At 52.8% G+C, this 18,758-nt stretch overlaps 2 protein-coding genes across 6 annotated transcripts in view; one reads left to right on the forward strand and one right to left on the reverse strand.

Moving 5' to 3' along the window:
- Positions 1–5,465, forward strand: part of C15H11orf49 (chromosome 15 C11orf49 homolog) — a 228,049-nt gene extending 222,584 nt beyond the window's left edge. The window contains exons 8-9 of one of the 4 annotated variants that reach the window (XM_010371092.2): positions 2,226–2,289; positions 5,173–5,465. In XM_010371092.2, coding sequence (XP_010369394.1) covers positions 2,226–2,289; positions 5,173–5,332 — 224 coding nt within the window. In that variant the 3' untranslated portion in view covers positions 5,333–5,465. Of the gene's footprint in view, positions 1–2,225; positions 2,290–2,543; positions 3,356–5,172 lie in introns of those variants that run through there. The other 3 variants (XM_030918979.1, XM_010371091.2, XM_010371093.2) reach the window with 3 other exon arrangements.
- ARFGAP2 (ADP ribosylation factor GTPase activating protein 2) lies at positions 5,381–18,427 on the reverse strand. 2 transcript variants are annotated; one of them, XM_010371089.2, is made up of 17 exons: positions 18,169–18,427; positions 17,903–18,021; positions 17,239–17,311; positions 16,570–16,701; positions 16,403–16,486; positions 15,459–15,540; positions 15,125–15,181; positions 14,408–14,449; positions 14,003–14,055; positions 13,386–13,522; positions 13,148–13,279; positions 9,204–9,332; positions 8,990–9,124; positions 7,854–7,980; positions 7,600–7,693; positions 7,361–7,479; positions 5,381–6,581 (listed from the first exon to the last, which is right to left on the reverse strand). In XM_010371089.2, exons 1-17 carry the CDS (start codon positions 18,238–18,240, stop codon positions 6,561–6,563), a joined length of 1,608 nt encoding a protein of 535 aa, XP_010369391.1. In that variant the 5' UTR covers positions 18,241–18,427; the 3' UTR covers positions 5,381–6,560. The 2 variants fall into 2 exon arrangements, with proteins under 2 accessions (XP_010369391.1, XP_010369392.1); XM_010371090.2 differs by lacking the exon at positions 14,408–14,449.
- Positions 18,428–18,758: the final 331 nt, after the last annotated feature.

Raw genomic sequence — 18,758 nt, forward strand, 5'->3', positions numbered from 1 at the left:
ACAGCATCCCCCCTACTTCCTTTTGCTAGTTGAGGGAATGGGATTAAGGGAAGGAAAGTTAACATTCACTAAATGCCAACCACAGCAGGCTAAGTACTGTGCTGCATGCTTTATATTTCTTATCTTACACAGTATACAGTTAGCCAGAGATGCTCTGGGATACACAAGCACAAACCCTAGCAGGCTGAACTGCATGCCACCCGCAGCCTGGTTATTCTGAGTCAGTGCTTGGGGCTTGCACAGGTCTGGGGAGCCCTCAACTAACTGAAGTTGGTAGCTGAGGTTACCCGCTGAACTAGGACTAGAAAGGAGGCAATTGACAGGTCAGGCGTGGTGCCTCACGCCTGTAATCCCAGCAATTTGGGAGGCTGAGGCAGGTGGATCACCTGAGGTCAGGAGTTTGAGACCAGCCTGACCAACAAGGAGAAACCCCGTCTCTACTAAAAATACAAAAATTAGCTGGGCATGGTGGCACACGCCTGTAATCCCACCTACTCGGGAGGCTGAGGCATGAGAATCGGTTGAGCCTGGAAGGCAGAGGTTGCAGTGAGCCGAGATCACGCCATCGCATGCCACCCTGGGCGACAGAGCAAGACAGTCTCAAAAAAGAAAAAACAAAAAACAGGGAAAAATCAAGAATCAAGAGTAAGGGTGAGGCGGATGGGATCTGCCCTGGTATTTTTTCATACTCCTAGTTATGACCACCCTTCCTTCCCACCAACAGCAGGAACTAGGAAGGAGAAGGAAAAGCCAGTTAGCAACTGAGTCACAGCTTGGACTAACCTCATCCCCCTTTTCTAAGGGCCTTTAAAAAGGACACTGGCCGGGTGCGGTGGCTCATGCCTGTAATCCCAGCACTTTGGGAGGCCGAGGCGGGCGGATCACCTGAGGTCGGGAGTTCGAGACCAGCCTGGCCAACTTGGGGAAACCCCGTCTCTACTGAAAATACAAAATTAGCCCATTGTGGTGGCACATGCCTGTAATTCCTGCTACTGGGGAGGCTGAGGCAGAAGAATCACTTGAATCCAGGAGGGAGAGGTTGTGGTAAGCCAAGATTGCACCATTGCATTCCAGCCTGGGGAACAAGAGCGAAACTCCATCAAATAAATACATAAATAAATAACACTAATAGCCAGACGTGATGGCTCCACCTGTAATCCCAGCATTTTGGGAGGCTAAGGCAAGAGAATCCTTGAGCCCAGGAGTTAACGACCAGTCTCGGCAATATAAGGAGAACCCTGTCTCTTTAAAAAAAAAAAAAAAAAAAATTAGCTGGGTGTGGTGGCATGTACCATTGGTCTCAGCTACTCAGGAGGCTGAGGTGGGAAGATCGCTTCAGCATGGGAGGTCGAGGCTGCAGTGAGCCATGGTCACTGCACTCCAGCCTGGGTGACAAAGCAAGACTGTCTCAAAAAAAAAAAAAAAAGTCACTGTCATTCAACCGCTAACGTTGGGTGGTTGGGTGGAATGGGAGACAGAAAGAAGCAAGTGGTCTCAGGCCTCACCTGCATCTCCAGTGTGTAAAATAGAAATCTGGAGATATACTGCTTGCTGCGTCATGGAGGTCAGCCCTGTTCCCTTAGTCCCCCCAAATGAGAGGGTTCTGTGAGATGTAGTTTGAAAAACACTAACTTAGGGCAAGAGGGGCCAGGAGGCATCATCTGAAAAAGATCTGGACAAATTGGCCATCTGCCTATGCCAGGTTAACTCTGGCCCTGACCCAGCAGCCTTCTCCTCTTGCCCTAGGATCCTCTTTGGAGAAGCAGAGGCAGCATTTTTTTTTTTTACCATCTGTCTCCAAAGTGGGGTCACCCTGATTTGGGGACACAAAATTAGGTAATGTCTGACCTTTGGGCTTAGCCTGGACCATATCCTTTTCAGCCCAGTTACCTGAGGCCTCAAGGAAGAACTCAACTCCCAGCACCAGGTCCCAACCACCTAGTGTTGGAAGGGGATCACCACACTTGTCTGGGAATGTCTCCTTGGCTGTGGTGTCTGCCCCAGACAGGGAAAGCAAGCAGTAGGATTCAATAAATGTATCAAGCGGCAGCCAGGACCTTCCTGCTCCGTGACTGTTCTTGGCCCCTCTAGCAGTTCTCAGATCTTCAGATCAGCCCTCCCAGGGTCAGCAGAACAGGGAGCTGTGAAGGTGAGGGGCATGGAGGAATCTGTCGCCTGGCTGAAGGGCCCTCGTTTTAACTGCTGTGCCCCCAATGATCTCCTAGGAGCTTTGCCTGACAAGGGGGATCTGATGCACGACCCAGCAATGGACGAGGAGCTGGAACGGCTGTAAGTGTCAAGTGGGAGGATGCTGCCCCCTTGTGGGGGCCAGACGGGTTGAACACGGCTGCGCCCCATCTGGGGCCAAGACCACTTTTCTGTAACATCCTGCATCTGCCAGGGAAGGGTTTGGGGGCCAGCAGAGGCCTGAGATGTCCCTCCCTCTGAGTCCTTTGGGGGCTGCAGCCCAGGGGTTTACCCTAGTGTAAGAGTGGGCATGGAGGCCCCGCTCTCTGGACAGCAGGCCTCTCGCTGCCCTCCAGGCTTCTTCCCTTCTTCAGGCTGGCCCAGGTCCCGGGCCTGGTCAACTCGGTCACAGCCAGTCCAGAGGCCAGTTGCCTGCCTTCCCGGACCCCTCCCCGGGTTGGCTCCCCCTGGAGACCTCTCCATCATTCCCGAAAAGTGGATGGAGAGAGCGATGGCTCCACTGAAGAGACAGACGAATCAGAGACTTGAGGAGTCCGAAGGGTCCTGCCCACAGCGCCCTATACCTGCTCCCACCCAGCCCTTGGCGTGCCCACCCAGCCTCCTCTCCAGCACCTTGCTGTGCTGCCCTCTGCTGCTGACAAGGTGAATAACAGCCCCAAGAGCGGCCAGAGGGGCGCTGATGATCAGCCCAGCCAGTGGCCCCGGAAGGGAATGGCCTGCTCTCCCTGGCCCTGTCAGCCTGAGAACTTCACTCAGGCCCCAAGCTGACAACCTGTGCTGAAGCCACCGTATCACTAGGAAGGGGACTTGGCCGTAGCCTGTTAGTCCCCCTAACCTCTTAAGAAGAGTGGTCTCTTCTGAGCCAATCTCTGCTGGTCCCCTGATAAGGTTCATCTCCTCACAGCAACTCCATTAAGGGGGAGAACCCGAATAGCCACGCAGGGCCTTGCACCATCAAGGGTGACACCTGCGACGCAAGTACCAGGAGGACATAACCGCTGTGGCCTTCTGTTGGAGAACAGCCAGTAGCCTTGGTAGGATGGAGAAGGGTGGGCCAGATGATTTCACTTGCAAAAACTGCTTCAAGTCTTGACCCCTTTGTGTCTAATAGCTAAACATGCGAAATAAAGTCCCTCGTGTCTGGTAAGTGGTGAGTCTAAAGCTCCTAGGCTGAGGGGAGAAGGGAGAGGGTGAGTTTGGGTTTTCAGTGCTTTTCTGGCAAGACTAGGAGGTAGGGGCCAGTGGCCCACTCAGGCCTGGGGACCTGCCTCAGACAATAAGCAGAGGGGCCCAGCTTCGCACAAGAGCAGCCTTCCAGAGGAAAAGGTGCTCACAGCTGGAACAGCCTTCAGGAAACAGGTTCAGAGGGTTCAAGGCCAGGTTCCCATAACTTTAAAGACCATGGCCACAAAGGGTTAATACTGCACAGCCTTCGAGCCAGGGTTTCAGTCAACATTTGCCAAGCACCTGCTTGGGGTTAGGGCAGTGGGATGCAGCTGTGAAAGACATAGCCTGGGGCAGACACATCCCATCCAAGACTGGAGGCAGGTAAGGACGAGTGGTCTTCAACTTCTTTGGGTTGAGGGCTGCGGGGGCAGGGTCCCCCGGAAAGCAAAACCCACCCAGAGGCCCAAGCATAACAGGGCTGCCTCCTCTGAAGGCGGATGTCACCACTACTAGGCACACACATTTCCTTGGGCGCATCGCTACCCACAACATATAATTACAGGAACTGCCTCCCAAACCCCTGCCAAGACTGGGCATTCCAGCCTAGAAGCAGCTCCAGGATGCGGTGGCTCATCACCTGTAATCCCAGCACTTTGGGAGGCCAAAGTTGGCCCACTGCTTGAGCCCAGGAGTTCAAGACCACCCTGGGAAACATAGTGGGACCCTATCTCTACAAAATAAACTTAGCCAGGCATGGTAGCTTGCACCTGCAGTCCCAGCTACTTGGGAGACCGAGGTGGATCATTTGAGCTCAGGAGGTTGAGGCTACAGTGAGCCATGATTGTGCCACTGCACTCCAGTGACAGAATGAGACCGTCTTTAAAAAAAAAAAAAAAAAAAGCTCAGACCACGTGATGAGCTCTCTAGGCCCACAATGATCCACAGCCCATAACAGACATGGTTCTCAAATCTTGGTGTCCTCAGAATCACAGGGAAGCCTACTGACAATGCAAATTACCAAGCCCCAGAGAGTCTAACTCTACCAGCTTGGGATGGAGTCCGGAAATTTGAGATGATCCCAAAGCTGAATGAGTCCCGAACCTACACTCTGAAAATCCATGGCTTAGGGCCCCCTGGCTCCCTCGGCCCATCCTTTCTAATCATCCATTTCCCGGACCAGTGGTCTGTAACTACCGTGAGGACTCCTAAGGTGGCACAGAGATGTTTCAGAAGCCCCCAAGAGAAAGGGGTGGCCAAGCCAAGGGTTTATAAACACATCTTTTCTTCCCGAATTTAAAGGGTCCCATTAACATCTAAGAGTATGTGTGTGTATGTATATATATGTGTATATATATATATGTATTTTTTGAGACAAGAGTCTCACTCTGTCTCCCAGGCTGGAGTGCAGTGATGCGACCTAGTCTCACTGCAACCTCTGCCTCCTGGGTTCAAGCGACTCTTATGCTTCAGCCTCCTGAGTAGCCAGAATTACAGGCATGCACCACCACCGTCAGCTAATTTTTGTATTTTTAGTAGAAATGGAGTCTCACCATTTTGGCCAGGCTGGTTTCAAACTCCTGGCCTCAAATGATCCACCCGCCTCAGCCTCCCAAAGTGCTGGGATGACAGGCATGAGCCACCATGCCTGGCCTTAAATATTTCTTAAACTCCACTGAAACCCATCCGCAGTCAAGCCTACTGCTGTGACAAGGGCAGGACTGCTGAAGTTGCTCGCTCGCCCTCAGCCAGCAAGTTAAAGGGTCAACTAATGCCAGCTCTTTCCTCTGCGTGCCACAGGGTGGTGAGGTCGAAGCTGCACCGGACCCCATGGCAGCACAGAGCCAAGGAGCCAGGGGCCTTTGGCTTTCAGAGAAGAGAGAAGCAGGAGGCCCTGGAGAGAGTGTCCTCAGCTTCGGTACCAACGCCCTACCATTACCGGTGGGAGCCCCGAGAGTGAGGCCAGGGTCCGGCACTGGGCAGGGAGGCAGGATCCAGAGGACACTGCTTCACTCAGACCAACAGGGAGCAAGGCCCTGCGGGGGTTTTATTTTGACACCACTTTGTTTAAATACAAACAGTCCAGAAAGAAAGTCATGTCCCTCTGGGGGAGGGGCAAGGGGAACAGTGGTCTGTGTTGCTTGGGAGCCCAACCTACAACCCAAAGCTAGGGGCTGGGCTGAGACTGCCGGTGCGGCAGGGGAAGATGGCACCAAGAATGACACAGTGCTTGGCTCAGCTGCCAGAGGGTGAGGCCCACAGCTCTCACTGGCGGGTGCTATCCAGGCTCCCAAGCCCAGAATGATGCAGAGGAAGGAGCTCAGCCCCAGGAGCCTGCCTCTGCCCCTCACATCCTCTGCTTCCCTGGCCAGCATCAAGCTCACGGCCTCCAGAGTCGAATCACAGCAGAGAAGACCCTCCATGGTCACCAACCAGGGGATGAAGGGACAGAGAATGTTGCAGAGGGTCCTGCGGTCCACAGCAGATGGTACAGAGGGACCCTGAGACAATCTTCCAAGTGCTTACTGTAGAAAGGGGTGGTGAGACGGGAGAACCCGTGGGTCTCCAGTCTGATCCCAAATGAAACCTTTAGGTACCAGGTAGTTTCCTGTCCTTGGTAATGCCTAAAAGGGCCTTTCCCTCCTTCGCCCTCTCCTGGCACCCAGAAGAGGCCACTGGCGGCAGCAGCAGCAAGTCCACAGCCTCTTTCCCCAGGGGACGGGTCTACAGTGAACTCCTTCCAGGCCTCCCCATGGTTCCAGAGGATGGAGACCCAAGCCCTCCAACTAGAAGAACCCTAGAGCCAGCAAAAAAAAAGCCTTCTACCTTCCACTTTCCCTACTTGAGGAAAGGCTGGACCCAGAATAAGCCATCCTGGGGGAACCCCCTCTCCCAGTGTGGCAGGACAAGTGAGCAGCAGCTGTGGGGGCAGGACAGAAGGACAAGAGTCTAACACACGGAGGGTGGTGTGAGTGGGAAAAAAGGGCCCAGTCCACAGGCAGAGGAAAAAGGCTGGTACTGACCATTCCCCTCACATGAGTGAGCGCCTCCAAGACCACTCCACACACACACCACACATACAAAGTAACAAATCCTCCCCAGCTTCCACAAGGCAAAGCATCCCCAGCCTGGGAACTGTGGAGTTCTTGTTGCAGTCACCACTGTAAGCCTGAGTCACAGAGCTTGGATCAGTAGGAACCATAGCGATCCTGGGGGTGAGGGAGGAGAAAAAAAACAAAGTCAGAGGCTCTAAGCTGCAGCAACTTCCCAGCAAACACACTGTCTGCCCCAGCACCCCATAGCAAGACTTGGGAGGCAGGGGCTGGACAGCCCAGGGAGGCAGAAGTCCATGGTGAGAGCTGGGGCAGGGGCCACTCAGGCACCCAACAACGGGGAAGCCCTGCCTGGCCTCGCAGAAGCTGGGAAAAGAAGAAAAAGACCAGTACAGATGACAAGGCCGGGGAAGATCATGGCAGACACAGTGGCATCTCGGAGAGGCCCGGCCCTGGTATGGAGCTGAAAGGAAGGAAGCTGCCCTCCAAGAAAAGAAAACGCCTCTCTCTAGACTCTTGCTTTTTTGTGGGGTTTTTTGTTGTTGTTGTTTTTGTTTTTGAGACACAGTTTCACTCTTGTCACCCAGGCTGGAGTGCAGTGGCGTGATCTCGGCTCACTACAACCTCCAGGTTCAAGCGATTCTCCTGCCTCAGCCTCCCGAGTAGCTGGGATTACAGGTGTACGCCACCATGCCCAGCTAATTTTGTATTTTTAGTAGAGACAGGGTTTTGCCATGTTGGTCAGGCTGCTCTCAAACTCCTGACCTCAAGTGATCCCATCTCAGCCTCCCAGTGCTAGGATTACAGGTGTGAGCAACCGCACCTGGCCAAAAATGCTCTTAAGGCTCAGAGGGGCTAGGCAGTAGCAGTGTCTCTGTGTGGTGGCAAAGGGCAAACCTCCCAGCACTCCTCATTAGGCCCCACTTCAGCCTCACCTGCAAGGAATTCATCACACCATTGGCCAGCACAGCCATTTTCCCGGCCACAGACTTGACACCCTGCTTAAACTGGGCAATGTCCGCTGTAGGCAGCACGTTCCCCAGAGATACACTTCCTGTAAAAGCAAGGGCAGGGTGACCCACAGCCCAGCAGGAAGCCCTTCCCAGTCACAGCAGGGCCCTCCCGCCCTGCTCCCAGGCCTCGCTTGGTGCCTGCCACCCCACCAGAGCCCTACCTGCTCCATGAGCTCCATCCATGTCCCCAAAGAGGTCTGAAGAGCTGATGGCATTGCTGCCTGAGAGCTGCTGCAGCCGAGACCTGGCCTCATACTGTGGTGAGGAAAAGGCCAGGCCTGGGGATCTTGGGGCCGAAGACCCAAGGACTCACACAGGCCAGGCCCTCCTGGTGCTAAAGCCCAAAGCAGTGGCAGGGAGAAAGCTCATGCTTCTGCCTGCTGCCTCAGACCTCAGGGCAGACAGCCCCACTTACCTCCGCATCCATCTCCCGCCCAAAGAACATGTCAGATGAGATGGCTTTGGCTCCTGCGAATTTCTGACGTGCCTCACTAGACTCGAGGCCTGAGCTCCGGCTCTCCACTTCCCTCCGGTTTGTGGCTCTAAGGGGAAGATGTGAAATAGCTCAGACTGTTACCGTTACCATCAGGGGAGGCAGATTACAGAGACCAAACAGAGCACCAATGGCCTTTTGGTGATGGGTTACCAGGTCCCATTCTGTCTGTGGCTCTGTGACTCTGGGCCCCTCTCCCCTGGTAAGGAGTCACCCTTCTCCACACTGAGGCCAAGACCCAGAGAGCTTAGTAACCTGCACTAGGCAGGGTGGACATACGGTCTGCAGTGGCCTAGGCTCCTGCCCAAAAGCACACAGCTTTGTCAGCATTCAGGAGGCCACAACTGCTGCTACCCTAATCCTAGTGACAACTTGCCTAGTACTACAATGAGCATATGTGTCAGTCTGCCTGGCTTTATACCTACTCTTGTTGTAACCATGAATAGCAAACTGCCCCCTTTACTCTCAAAAGCATCCTGGTGTGGAAAGGGAGATGGTTGCTCTCATCTTGCGATGAGTATGTGGACACTGGGCCAGGTATTTCCGGAGACCCTGTGAAGTAGTTACGTTCCCATTTTATAAGGGGATAACTCACAGATATTATGTCAACTAAACAGATCCCAGATTAAGATGGAGTAGGGTTTTTAAAATAAGGGGGCTGGAGACATAAAACCCTTGAAAGGAGGTCAGGACTGAAGCATAAAATCAGGTCCCTCCTGCCAGAGAAATGGACCCCAAGCAAAAGAAGCTGCCAGGCCCTCTGTGATGACAAAGCACAACTCAAACCGAAGCCTGACTGCTGCACTGTCTAATGAGGCAGTGCCAGCCACTGGTGGCTATTTACATTTATCAAAAATTAAACTACATTACAAATTCAGTTGCTCAGTTGCATCAACCACATTTTAAGGGCTCCTAGCCACACAGTAGTGGCTACCATATTAAACAACACACAGAACATTTCCATCATCACAGAAAGTTCTTCTAGACAGTGCTGCCTTAGACTTCTCTACCTTCAACTTGTTAAAGAAAAAGAAAAAAGACAGAATAGCCCACTCTACCTTTCTGAAATAGGCCGGATGCTTGAGATGGTCACTTCTGGCTCCTTCTCCTCTACCCTGTCCATACCCCAGGCAGCATCTGTATCCCAGCGGGAACCAAAGCTTTCTCCTAAGGAAAAGGGGTTGTCCTTGTACCTAGGGAGACAGTAGAGTGGCTCAGAGAAGCCTGATGAGGAACACAGCAGTCAGGTTTACAGCTAGAAAACAGCCTTACTTTGGGGGTCCAGAGGCGAAAGTACCAACATCGTCAAACAAGTCCAGCTGCGAGCGAGCAGATTTTGCGCTCACTGGGGTTTCCTGCTCGATCACCTGCATCTCAGACAGCACGGAGTGGGAGACAGAGCTGCACAGCAAAGCAGAGCCAGGCCATGAGACCAGTGGATAGACATTAGCATCACTGCACAAAAGACAATAACCAGTGGCTGGGTTCTCCTTCATGGAGCATCACCCAGAACCTTCTGTCCTTACCCAAGCACAGGGCTAGGCCAGACCCCAAAAGAAGGCTAGCTGTGTGTGGTGATCTGTGAAGCAAACCTCAGAATTCTTTACACATCAGCTTTGTTTATTCAACGTAAGAGTTCCCTGGCCAGGGACCGTCTGCCTGTTATAATTTTATTTTATTCATTTATTTATTTGAGACAGATTCCCACTCTGTCACCCAGGCTGGAGTCCAGTGGTGCAATCTCGGCTCACTGCAACCACCGCCTCCTGGGTTCAAGCGATTCTCATGCCTAAGCCTCCCGAGTACCTGGGACTATGGTGCACGTCACCACGCCCAGCTAATTTTTTGTGTTTTTTCAGTAGAGACAGGGTTTCGCCACATTGCCCAGGCTGGTCTCAAACTCCTGAGTTCAGACAATCCACCCACCTTGGCCTCCCAAAGTGCTAGGATTAGAGGCGTGAGCCACAACGCCCGGCTCCTGTTGTAATCTTTTATTTATTTACTTATTTATTTTGAGACGGAGTCTCACTTTGTCGCCCAGGCTGAAGTGCAGTGGCGCGATCTCAGCTCACTGCAAGCTCCGCCTCCCGGGTTCACGCCATTCTCCTGCCTCAGCCTCCCAAGTAGCTGGGACTACAGGCGCCTGCCACCATGCCCAGCTAATTTTCTGGGTATTTTTAGTAGAGATAGGGTTTCACCGTGTTAGCCAGGATGGTCTTGATCTCCTGACCTTGTGATCCGCCCACCTCAGCCAAAGTGTTGACCGCACCCGGCCTCCTGTTGTAATTTTAATAATGTGCACCAGATGCCAGTGGTCTCTGTCCTGGACAACTCCCTGCCTTGTGCACTATGAACCCCATCCTTCGCTGATGGGGTTCACACGGCAAAGGAATGGATGAAAGAATGCCCCAGAACCAGGGAAAGGAGCATGATTGCATCAAAGGATGAGTTCTTCATCATCCTACTCTTTATTTAAAAAAAAAAAAAGCCAAGCGGGTGGCTCACGCCTGTAATCCCAACACTTTGGGAGGCTGAGGCGGGCAGATCACAAGGTCAGGAGATCGAGACCATCCTCGCTAACAAAGTGAAACCTGTCTCTACTAAAAATACAAAAAAATTGGCCGGGCATGGTGGTGGGCGCCTGTAGTCCCACCTACTTGGGAGGAGAATGGCATGAACCTGGGAGGCGGAGCTTGCAGTGAGCCCAGATGGCACCACTGCACTCCAGCCTGGGTGACAGAGCAAGACTATGTCTCAAAGAAAAAAAAGCACCTCAAAGCACAAAGACTGGCCTTATGCACTAAGACCTAGAATTGCTGTCTGGTTCTCATAAAAAAAAGGGGGGTGTAGGGTTGGCAGGCAATACAGTACAATTCTTGATGCCTCTCATTCCTCTGTCAGGCTCCACAGGGACACTTTAAGGATTAATTTGATTTAAATCAATTCATTTAAAAATATCCATAGCTTTTAGCTAGAAGAACCCCAAGGAGTGATTATTTTGCAATAGGGCTGAGTTGGGCCAGGCGTGGTGGCTCACACCTGTAATCCCAGCACTTTGGGAGACCAAGGCAGCCAGATCACCTGAGGTCGGGAGTTCGAGACAAGCCTGACCAACATGGAGAAACCTACTAAATCTACTAAAAATACAAAATTAGCTGGATGTGGTGGCACATGCCTGTAATCCCAGCTACTTGGGAGGCTGAGGTAAGAGAATCGCTAGAACCCAGCAGGTGGAGGCTGTGGTGAGCCGAGATCACACCATTACACTCCAGCCTGGGCAACAAGATTGAAACTCTGTCTCAAATAAATAAATAGGATGAGTTGGGTTTAAGTAAACAATTGTTACACTGCTGAAAAACTGTTCATATCCCTTAACCCCTCAGTCATCACTTAACCCAGTCAGTCATCCTTAACCCCTTGGTCATCCTTTAACCCAGTCATCCCTTAACCCAGTCAGTCATCCCTTAACCCCTTGGTCATCCCTTAACCCAGTCAGTCATCCTTTAACCCCTCAGTCATCCCTTAACCCAGTCATCTGTTAATCCAGTCATCCCTATGTGACTGAAACAGGGAAAGGAAGGAGTCTCAATGCCCTTTCAAGTTAAAATTTTATCCTCTGGCCGGATGTGGCTCACATCTGTAATCCAAGCACTGGGTGCCGTGGCTCACACCTATAATCCCAATACTGTGGGAGGCCGAGGCGGGCAGATCATTTGAAGCTAGTAGTTTTAGACCAGCCTGGCCAACATGGTGAAATCCCGTCTCTACCAAAATACAAAAATAAGCTGGGTAATCACAGCTTCTCAGGAGGCTGAGGCAGGAGAATCGCTTGAACCTGGGAGGCAGAGGCTGCAGTGGGCTGAGATCACACCACTGAACTCCAGCCTGGGTGACAGAGCGAGACTCCATCTTAAAAAAAAAAAAAAAAAAAAAAAAGCCAGGAACGGTGGTGCACGTCTGTAATCCCAGCTGCTTGGAAGGCTGAGACAGGAGAATCACTTGAACCCAGGAGGTAGAGATTGCAGTGAGCCAAGATCGTGCCACTGCACTCCAGTCTGGGTGAAAGGTTAAGACTTTGTCTCAAAAAATAAAAATAAAAAACCACAAAGGCCGGGCGCGGTGGCTCAAGCCTGTAATCCCAGCACTTTGGGAGACCGAGACGGGCGGATCACGAGGTCAGGAGATCGAGACCATCCTGGCTAACACGGTGAAACCCCATCTCTACTAAAAATACAAAAAACTAGCTGGGCGAGGTGGCGGGCGCCTGTAGTCCCAGCTACTTGGGAGGCTGAGGCAGGAGAATGGCGTAAACCCGGGAGGCGGAGCTTGCAGTGAGCTGAGATCTGGCCACTGCACTCCAGCCTGGGCAACAGAGCCAGACTCTGTCTCAAAAAAATAAAATAAAATAAAAATAAAAAAAATAAATAAAAAATAAAAAATAAAAAACCACAGCAGCCAGACATGGTGGCTCACACCTGTAATCCCAGCACTTTGGGAAGCCAAGGCAGGTAGATCACTTAAACCCAGGAATTCGAGACCAGCCTGGGCAACATGACAAAAGCCCGTCTCTACAAAAAATACAAAAATTAGCTGGGCATGGTGGCTCCCGGCCGTGGACCCAGCTATTCAGGAGGCTGAAGTGGAAGGATCGCCCGAGCCCAGGAGGCAGAGGTTGCAGTGAGCCGAGATCACACCATTACACTCCAGCCTGGGCAAGAGAGCAAGAATTTGTCTCAAAAGAAAAAGAAAGAAAGAAAACCATAGCAAACCCAGTGGTTCTGAAACAGGATTTTCTGCCCAAACTGAGGGCATCTGAAATGTGGGTGGATACTTTAGGGTATTACAGGGAACACAAATGGCATCTCTAGACAGGGATTAAGGAATTAAGGATGATACTAAATGCACCTCAATTCTCAGGGAGGTCTGGAAAAATAAACTGTCCCATGACTCAAAGTGCCATCAAGAAAAACCACCCTGGTCTCTTGAAGATACTGAAATAACACCTGATCCTGTGTTTCATTCATACACCTATTCACTCATTCAACTCACTGAGCACATACCTACTATGCCAAGCACTGTATTAGGGACAATAAGCCAAGCGATCTATTCAGACTTGGAGACACAATAAGCCTAGAATCCCAAACTGCTGGGAAGGCCCCGCAATGGTTCCCAGGAAACAATGGCATCTCCCTGCCACAGCGGGAGCTGATCCTCACCTTCGGGATACCAAGCCCATGCCCAACCTCTCTGCCTGCTCTCGCTTCTTCCCTTCCAGATTCTGTAGCTTCTTCTCCTCTTTCTTACGATCAATCTGGAGCTCCTGGTAGGCCAGACGCATGGAGGCGACCCTTAGAGGGAACAAAGGTGTCAGTGGCCACCACCTATCCGGACCTGTCCAGCCTGCCCACCCACCAAGCCCCACACGAGCCTGAGGCCCCAGCAACAAACACTCACATGGACTCCTCCGCCTGCTTCTTGGCATCGGCTGCCTGCTGCTCACGGAGCTTCTCTGCTACCTGGGCCTGCCGCTCAATCTCACTGAAGCTCTGGCTGCTCACCTTCTGGGCCCCAAGGCCTTTCTTGGCACCCAGCTGGGAAGAGAATCATGTCAGGGGCCTTCCCAATCACACTCTCCTCAGACCCCTCCCAGGCTCGGGCACTGTAGTCACACCCACAAGGAAAAGGCCCTTCTTAAAATTTAGGGTAAAAAATAGGAGCCCAACCAGCATGGCCAAGAGAACAGTGCTCCGCTGGAACTGGCCATGGGCAGCTCGCACAGCCCCGGCACAGCCCAGACCTGAGGATGCCAGTTAATGCTGACAGGGCCGAGTATGTGCCAAGCACTCCGCCAAGCACTAGATGCGCTCCATCTCACCGACCCCTCCCAGGAGCCCTTGAAGATAGGCTTTAAATCCCTTTAAATCTTTAAATCCCTTTCACAGGCAAGGTTCGGAAAAGCACAGTACCTTTGCCAAAGTCATACAGCTGGTAAGTGGTAAGGTCAAGAGGTGAACCCAGGTAGCCTGCACCCAGCTCCTAACCTTTCTAACATACCACCTCTCCCCACCTACCCCTTTCTTAGCTGCTGCTGGCTTCTTCTTGCCAATGATGGAGCTTTTCAGTTCTGCATGAGAAAGGGGGTAGGCATGAGCTAAGACAAAGGCAGCTCAGAGGCAGTAGCACGCCATGCAGCTTCATGGCAATAGCTCCTAAGAACAGCTTCAGGCAGGGGAAGGCAAAGCTGCCAGCACCAGCTCCAACCAGCGGTGTCCAAGCCAAAGACAGATGTGGCTGGGGTACTTACTGGCGCCCAGCAGAGTGAGACAGGAACCTAGACCTGAAGCACCAGAGACACTCAAAGTCCCTGAACCAAAACAAAGACTGCGAGGCAGGGAGCAGATGGTGAGCACCAGGCTCAGCTCCTAAAGCAGGAAGCTGCGGGCAGGGCCTGGGCTCCCCAAGCAGCTGTCAGTTACCTCTGGCAGGAAGGGCCCCTTTAGCTGACAGATACATGGACTCTGGAGGAGAAACAGACTTGTGGCTAACAAGAGGCCCACCCCAGAGCCTCCACAGAGCTCTCAAGCCCAGCGGTCTCTATGAAGCGCTGCTTCAGACCAAGCTATGCCAGCCTTCTCATGGATCAGTCTGACAGTCACTCTACTGGGTTCCAGTCCCAACCCCCACGAGTCAACAGAACAAACCGAGGTCAGCAAATGGACTGTTCACCCTGAACCAAGTCTGAAGGACACTAAGGAAAATGTAGAAAAGAGTTAAAGGACAGGCTGGTAGACTGGCTAAGAAAGAACAATGTCATCTCCAGCTATCGGCAGCTCCGAGCTGTCCCTCCACCCCAGGAAATGCACCAGACAAGCCAGTCCTGCCTCAGAGCCCAGGAACAGGTGTCCAGTCTCATGCTGGCCTCCCCAACACTTTGGCTAGACCCAGCCCCACACTCAGAGGCAGACCCCAGGCCTTATACACCAGCCCACCCAGATTCATCAATTCAAAGGGCTTGGCTCTAAAATCAGTGTTGCAGCCACCATTTCAATCACAGTCCCCACTCCAGAGAGGTCAGACAAATGGTCAGTCTCCTGTGGCCTCTGTCCACATGGCCAGGCAGCAGGCACTCTGAAAAGAACATTTGAGGTCCACCCTCTCCCAGCCACCCCATGCCCGCCCGCTAGCATACTGACCCAGTGAGGCTTTGGGTGAGGTGCCAAGCAGGTCTGTGTTGGGGCCATGCTCCGGCTCTGTGGATGCAATGGTAAGAGTTAGAGATGAGGCTCCTACCTTCCTGCAACCTCCCCTTGAAAGAAGTGATGGGACGTGAGTCAGTGGCTTTCCTCAGCTTGCCACCAAAAGATAAAAGGAATATCTACCACTTCCTCTAAGGATTAAAATGAATCCCAGCCCATGCAAAGATACAAGAGGACCCCTGCTCCTATTGTCATGGCCGGATATCCCCTTCCAAACCCTGAGTCCTCTCCTAGGACCAGGGCACCTGGTTGGAATCTGGGCTGAACTCACGTGCCAGGCCACTGCTCTCTGCAGACGGGGCTGGCTGCTGGGTCCCTGAAGGCTCAGTGGCTGGCGCATCCCAGGCAGGAGGCTGAAAAGGAGGCCAGATAACAGAAGCCTCGGTGAGCCGCTCCTGCTGGCAAGGAGCACCAAGACCTACAAGCACCTTGTGGGCAAGAGATCGTACTTCAAGCCCATGAGGAAAGGGAGTGGAGGGGAGCAAACACGATCACAGTTGCTACTCACTGTGGAAGAAAGCAGGAAAACAAGCAGCCCCCACCCCAACCCTTTCACTATTTACTTAAAGCAAGAGTCCATTCTCCTAAGTTAAAGACAGTTGCCTAACACGACCTAGGCAGGCACAGATCTAAAGGTTCCTCATATACAAATACATTTAATTATCACTACAACCCCTATGAAGGAGCTATACCTCCATTTTAGGAACTAAGGTTTTGACAGGTCGAGTGACTTGGCCACCATCACAGAAATGCTGAGTAGAGAACAGGAATCGAGGCCAAGAGTCTAACTTCAGCACCCAGGGTCAGTAAAGAGGAAACCATCCTCAAAGGGGTGGGGTGGGGAGGAGGGAATCCTTTCACTGTCCCCAAGCACAGTGCCTTTCTTATAAGGGAATAAGCCAGGAAAACTTGTTTGGGGCCGTAAACACCTCTTGAACCTTCAAGAAGCTGCTCCTCTTCCCCACCAGCCCAGTTTATAGGAGTCTATTTCTAAGGAGGGCTACACTGCACCCCCATTTATGGAGGAGGAAACACCCAGGCCTACCCAGCAGGAACAGCAGACTCCATACATTCCCACTCAGTGGACTTCAGACATGGTGTCCGAGACATCACATCAAAGCAAATGGAATCTATAGCCATGATCACAGAAGGCCTTGGCCTTGGTAAACTGCTTGTCAAGAACAACTGGGAAAAACGTTCCTTGTGGGCACTCACTTGAGTGTGTTCTGTGAAGAAATCAGAGTCCTTCTTCTCCGGGGAGTGATTAGGAACGGCACTACTTATGTTGTCTATCCAAAGCTAGAAAGGAGAAGGCACCCCTGAAACACAGGGTTCTGAATACTCCTAATCCTCCCACCCCAGCCCCAAGAACAGGCACTTACATCAGTGCCGTGCCTAGCCAGGGCCGCACTCCCCAGCTGCCGGATCTTCTCCCGGTACATCTGGGCAGCTCGGCTATTGTATTTGGTATTGGCATCATTGGCTGTGCATCCATGTTGGCGGAAAAAAGCCGTCTGGAAAGCAAAGAAGAGAGCAGCGCGAGCTACAGGTGATTCTCAAGAAGGAAATGTGTTGGCTGTAGGAAGCATCCCCTTATGACAGCCGAGTTATTATCTATACAGGATGATACATGCTAATGACACTGGTTTTTCAGAGATACAGTTCCTCGAAATTCCTGCAAAAAAACACCTTGCAGCCTGCCATCCTCTGATATGACTGAAGCACAGGCCTCACTGAACCCTGCCTGAGGACAACATGCCATTCCCAGCCTCCCCATCTTTCATCCAGGGCAGGCCCACAAGACTCAATGACTGTGAAGGCTCCAACTCCTGAGGCTTTTCCCCAAGAACACCTGCCCAGTTTAATTGGAATTTGAAACCCATTTAGGAGAAGCTGTGACCAGTTTCGAAGTTTTTAGAAAATGGCTTATGGTGGTGTTATAGAACAGAGAACCCGCTGAACAGGGAAACCGAGAGGGCCTCTTAGGGAGTCGTGCAAAGTTAGTACCCACGCAGAAGAATGGAAGGTGGGGGAGGTAGAAGGAGCTTTACCGCATTGGCATTCCCGCCGACCTGCATACATCTCAGCTGGAACCAGTTCCAGTTGGAATCCAACTCTGTGGACCTGTGTACAAGGGCTGCGTTTCACCCACCAGCAGATACAAGCAGAAGGGTTTCCCTGGCAGCCCAATACCTGTCACTTGGTCTCAGGCTGCTGTAGGCACCCAGGAAACATTAATTAGCCATCACCCCATTTCCTCCACACTACCCTGTCCATGAAAACTTTGCTCTTCATTCATCTACTCCAAAGAGTACTAATTATGTCCCCAGATCCGAAAGGAGGTCACGTTCTCAGGCACGCACCCCTGGATTTGGTTTTCCCCTAATGGATGGTCACAGTTTCACTAGAGACATATCAGGCCAACAACATATCAGCAACAAGGTCAATGCCTCCCTTTCCTCCCAACTAACGCTCAGAGTCTCAAGTCTGACCGTCAAAAAGCAGCGAGTTTTGGCCCAGAGGCGGAGACGGACCGCCTATGTGCCAAGGAGCCCACACAGGTGGTTCCCTCCGGCAGGAGGCTACCAGACCCTCTCGGCCCGGAGGCTTCCCACTGAATTCAGAGCGGTCCAAGTCGAGGCAGCCACTCTCCCTTGTTGCCCACACAGCCCTGGCCGGCCCAGTGGAAACACGGCAACCGCGCGGAAACCCAACCTGATGAAGCTCAGATGGACGCCCAGGGAGCGGTGCACCCCGGAACAGTCAATGCACAAGAAAACACCATACGTGATGCTGGCCCAACTCGGATTCTTGGCGCCGCAGTCGAAACAGGCCTGGGTGGAGGAAGCGATGAGCGAATGGTCAGGGGCCCCGAATAAAGGCCAGGCGCAGACATCCCAGAAAAACAACCCACCTCCGCCCTTCTCCCTCCCTCAGGCCCCAGCGGGACGAGAGACTCCGCGCTCCCCGTGCTCACGCACCTTGTTGGTTGGAACTGCGCGAAGCCTCTTAAAAAGAGTCTGGATTTCGGTCTTGTTGGGCTCCGCCGCCATTTTCTCTCCTTCCCAGACACAACCGCGACCGACGGGTCCCGCCGCGGGCCAATCCACGGCGGGGAGGGCGGGCTCACCAGGTCGGCCTCAGCGGTGCCCGGGCCAGCCGAGGGGTGGGGTGATTGGGGCCCGATCTGGACCAATGGGCAGCCGGCAGGACGGGGGCGGTGACGTTAGCCACGGGCGCAAGAATCAACGCCGCGCCGGGCCAATCCGCAGCCGGGACGGAGCGACGGCGCGCGAACCGGCCCAAACCTCCTCGCGCGCACAGCCCTAGACGCGTCAATCCCCAAGTGGAGTCGCCCCTACGCCGCACGGGCTGCGGGAGCTTGGGGGCGGGAACCCCCACTCCAGCCAATTACAGATCGATGAGTAAGGATTAGGCTGCCCAAGCGCTCCTCTTCCCTCCGGCCTGAACGGGCAGACGTAGTGACCGGCCTCTCGCCCAGCCTCCAGCCATTCTCGGCTCACAGCAAGCCTGACAGCGAGTGCCCTCCACCCCAGATTAGGATCTCAAA

The sequence above is a fragment of the Rhinopithecus roxellana genome, chromosome 15 (assembly GCF_007565055.1).
Source record: "Rhinopithecus roxellana isolate Shanxi Qingling chromosome 15, ASM756505v1, whole genome shotgun sequence".
NCBI lineage: Eukaryota > Metazoa > Chordata > Mammalia > Primates > Cercopithecidae > Rhinopithecus > Rhinopithecus roxellana.

Bases quoted from the DNA above. Each gene is read 5' to 3' on its own strand.
- ARFGAP2 (XM_010371089.2), bottom strand. From the start codon at position 18,240: ATGGCGGCGGAGCCCAACAAGACCGAAATCCAGACTCTTTTTAAGAGG. The intron at 15,541-16,402 runs GTGAGTGCCCAC...CCTCCTTTTCAG, and splicing joins TCTTCACAGAACACACTCAA to CCTCCTGCCTGGGATGCGCC. The intron at 14,056-14,407 runs GTAACTGACAGC...TTTCTCATGCAG, and splicing joins AGGGGCCCTTCCTGCCAGAG to AACTGAAAAGCTCCATCATT.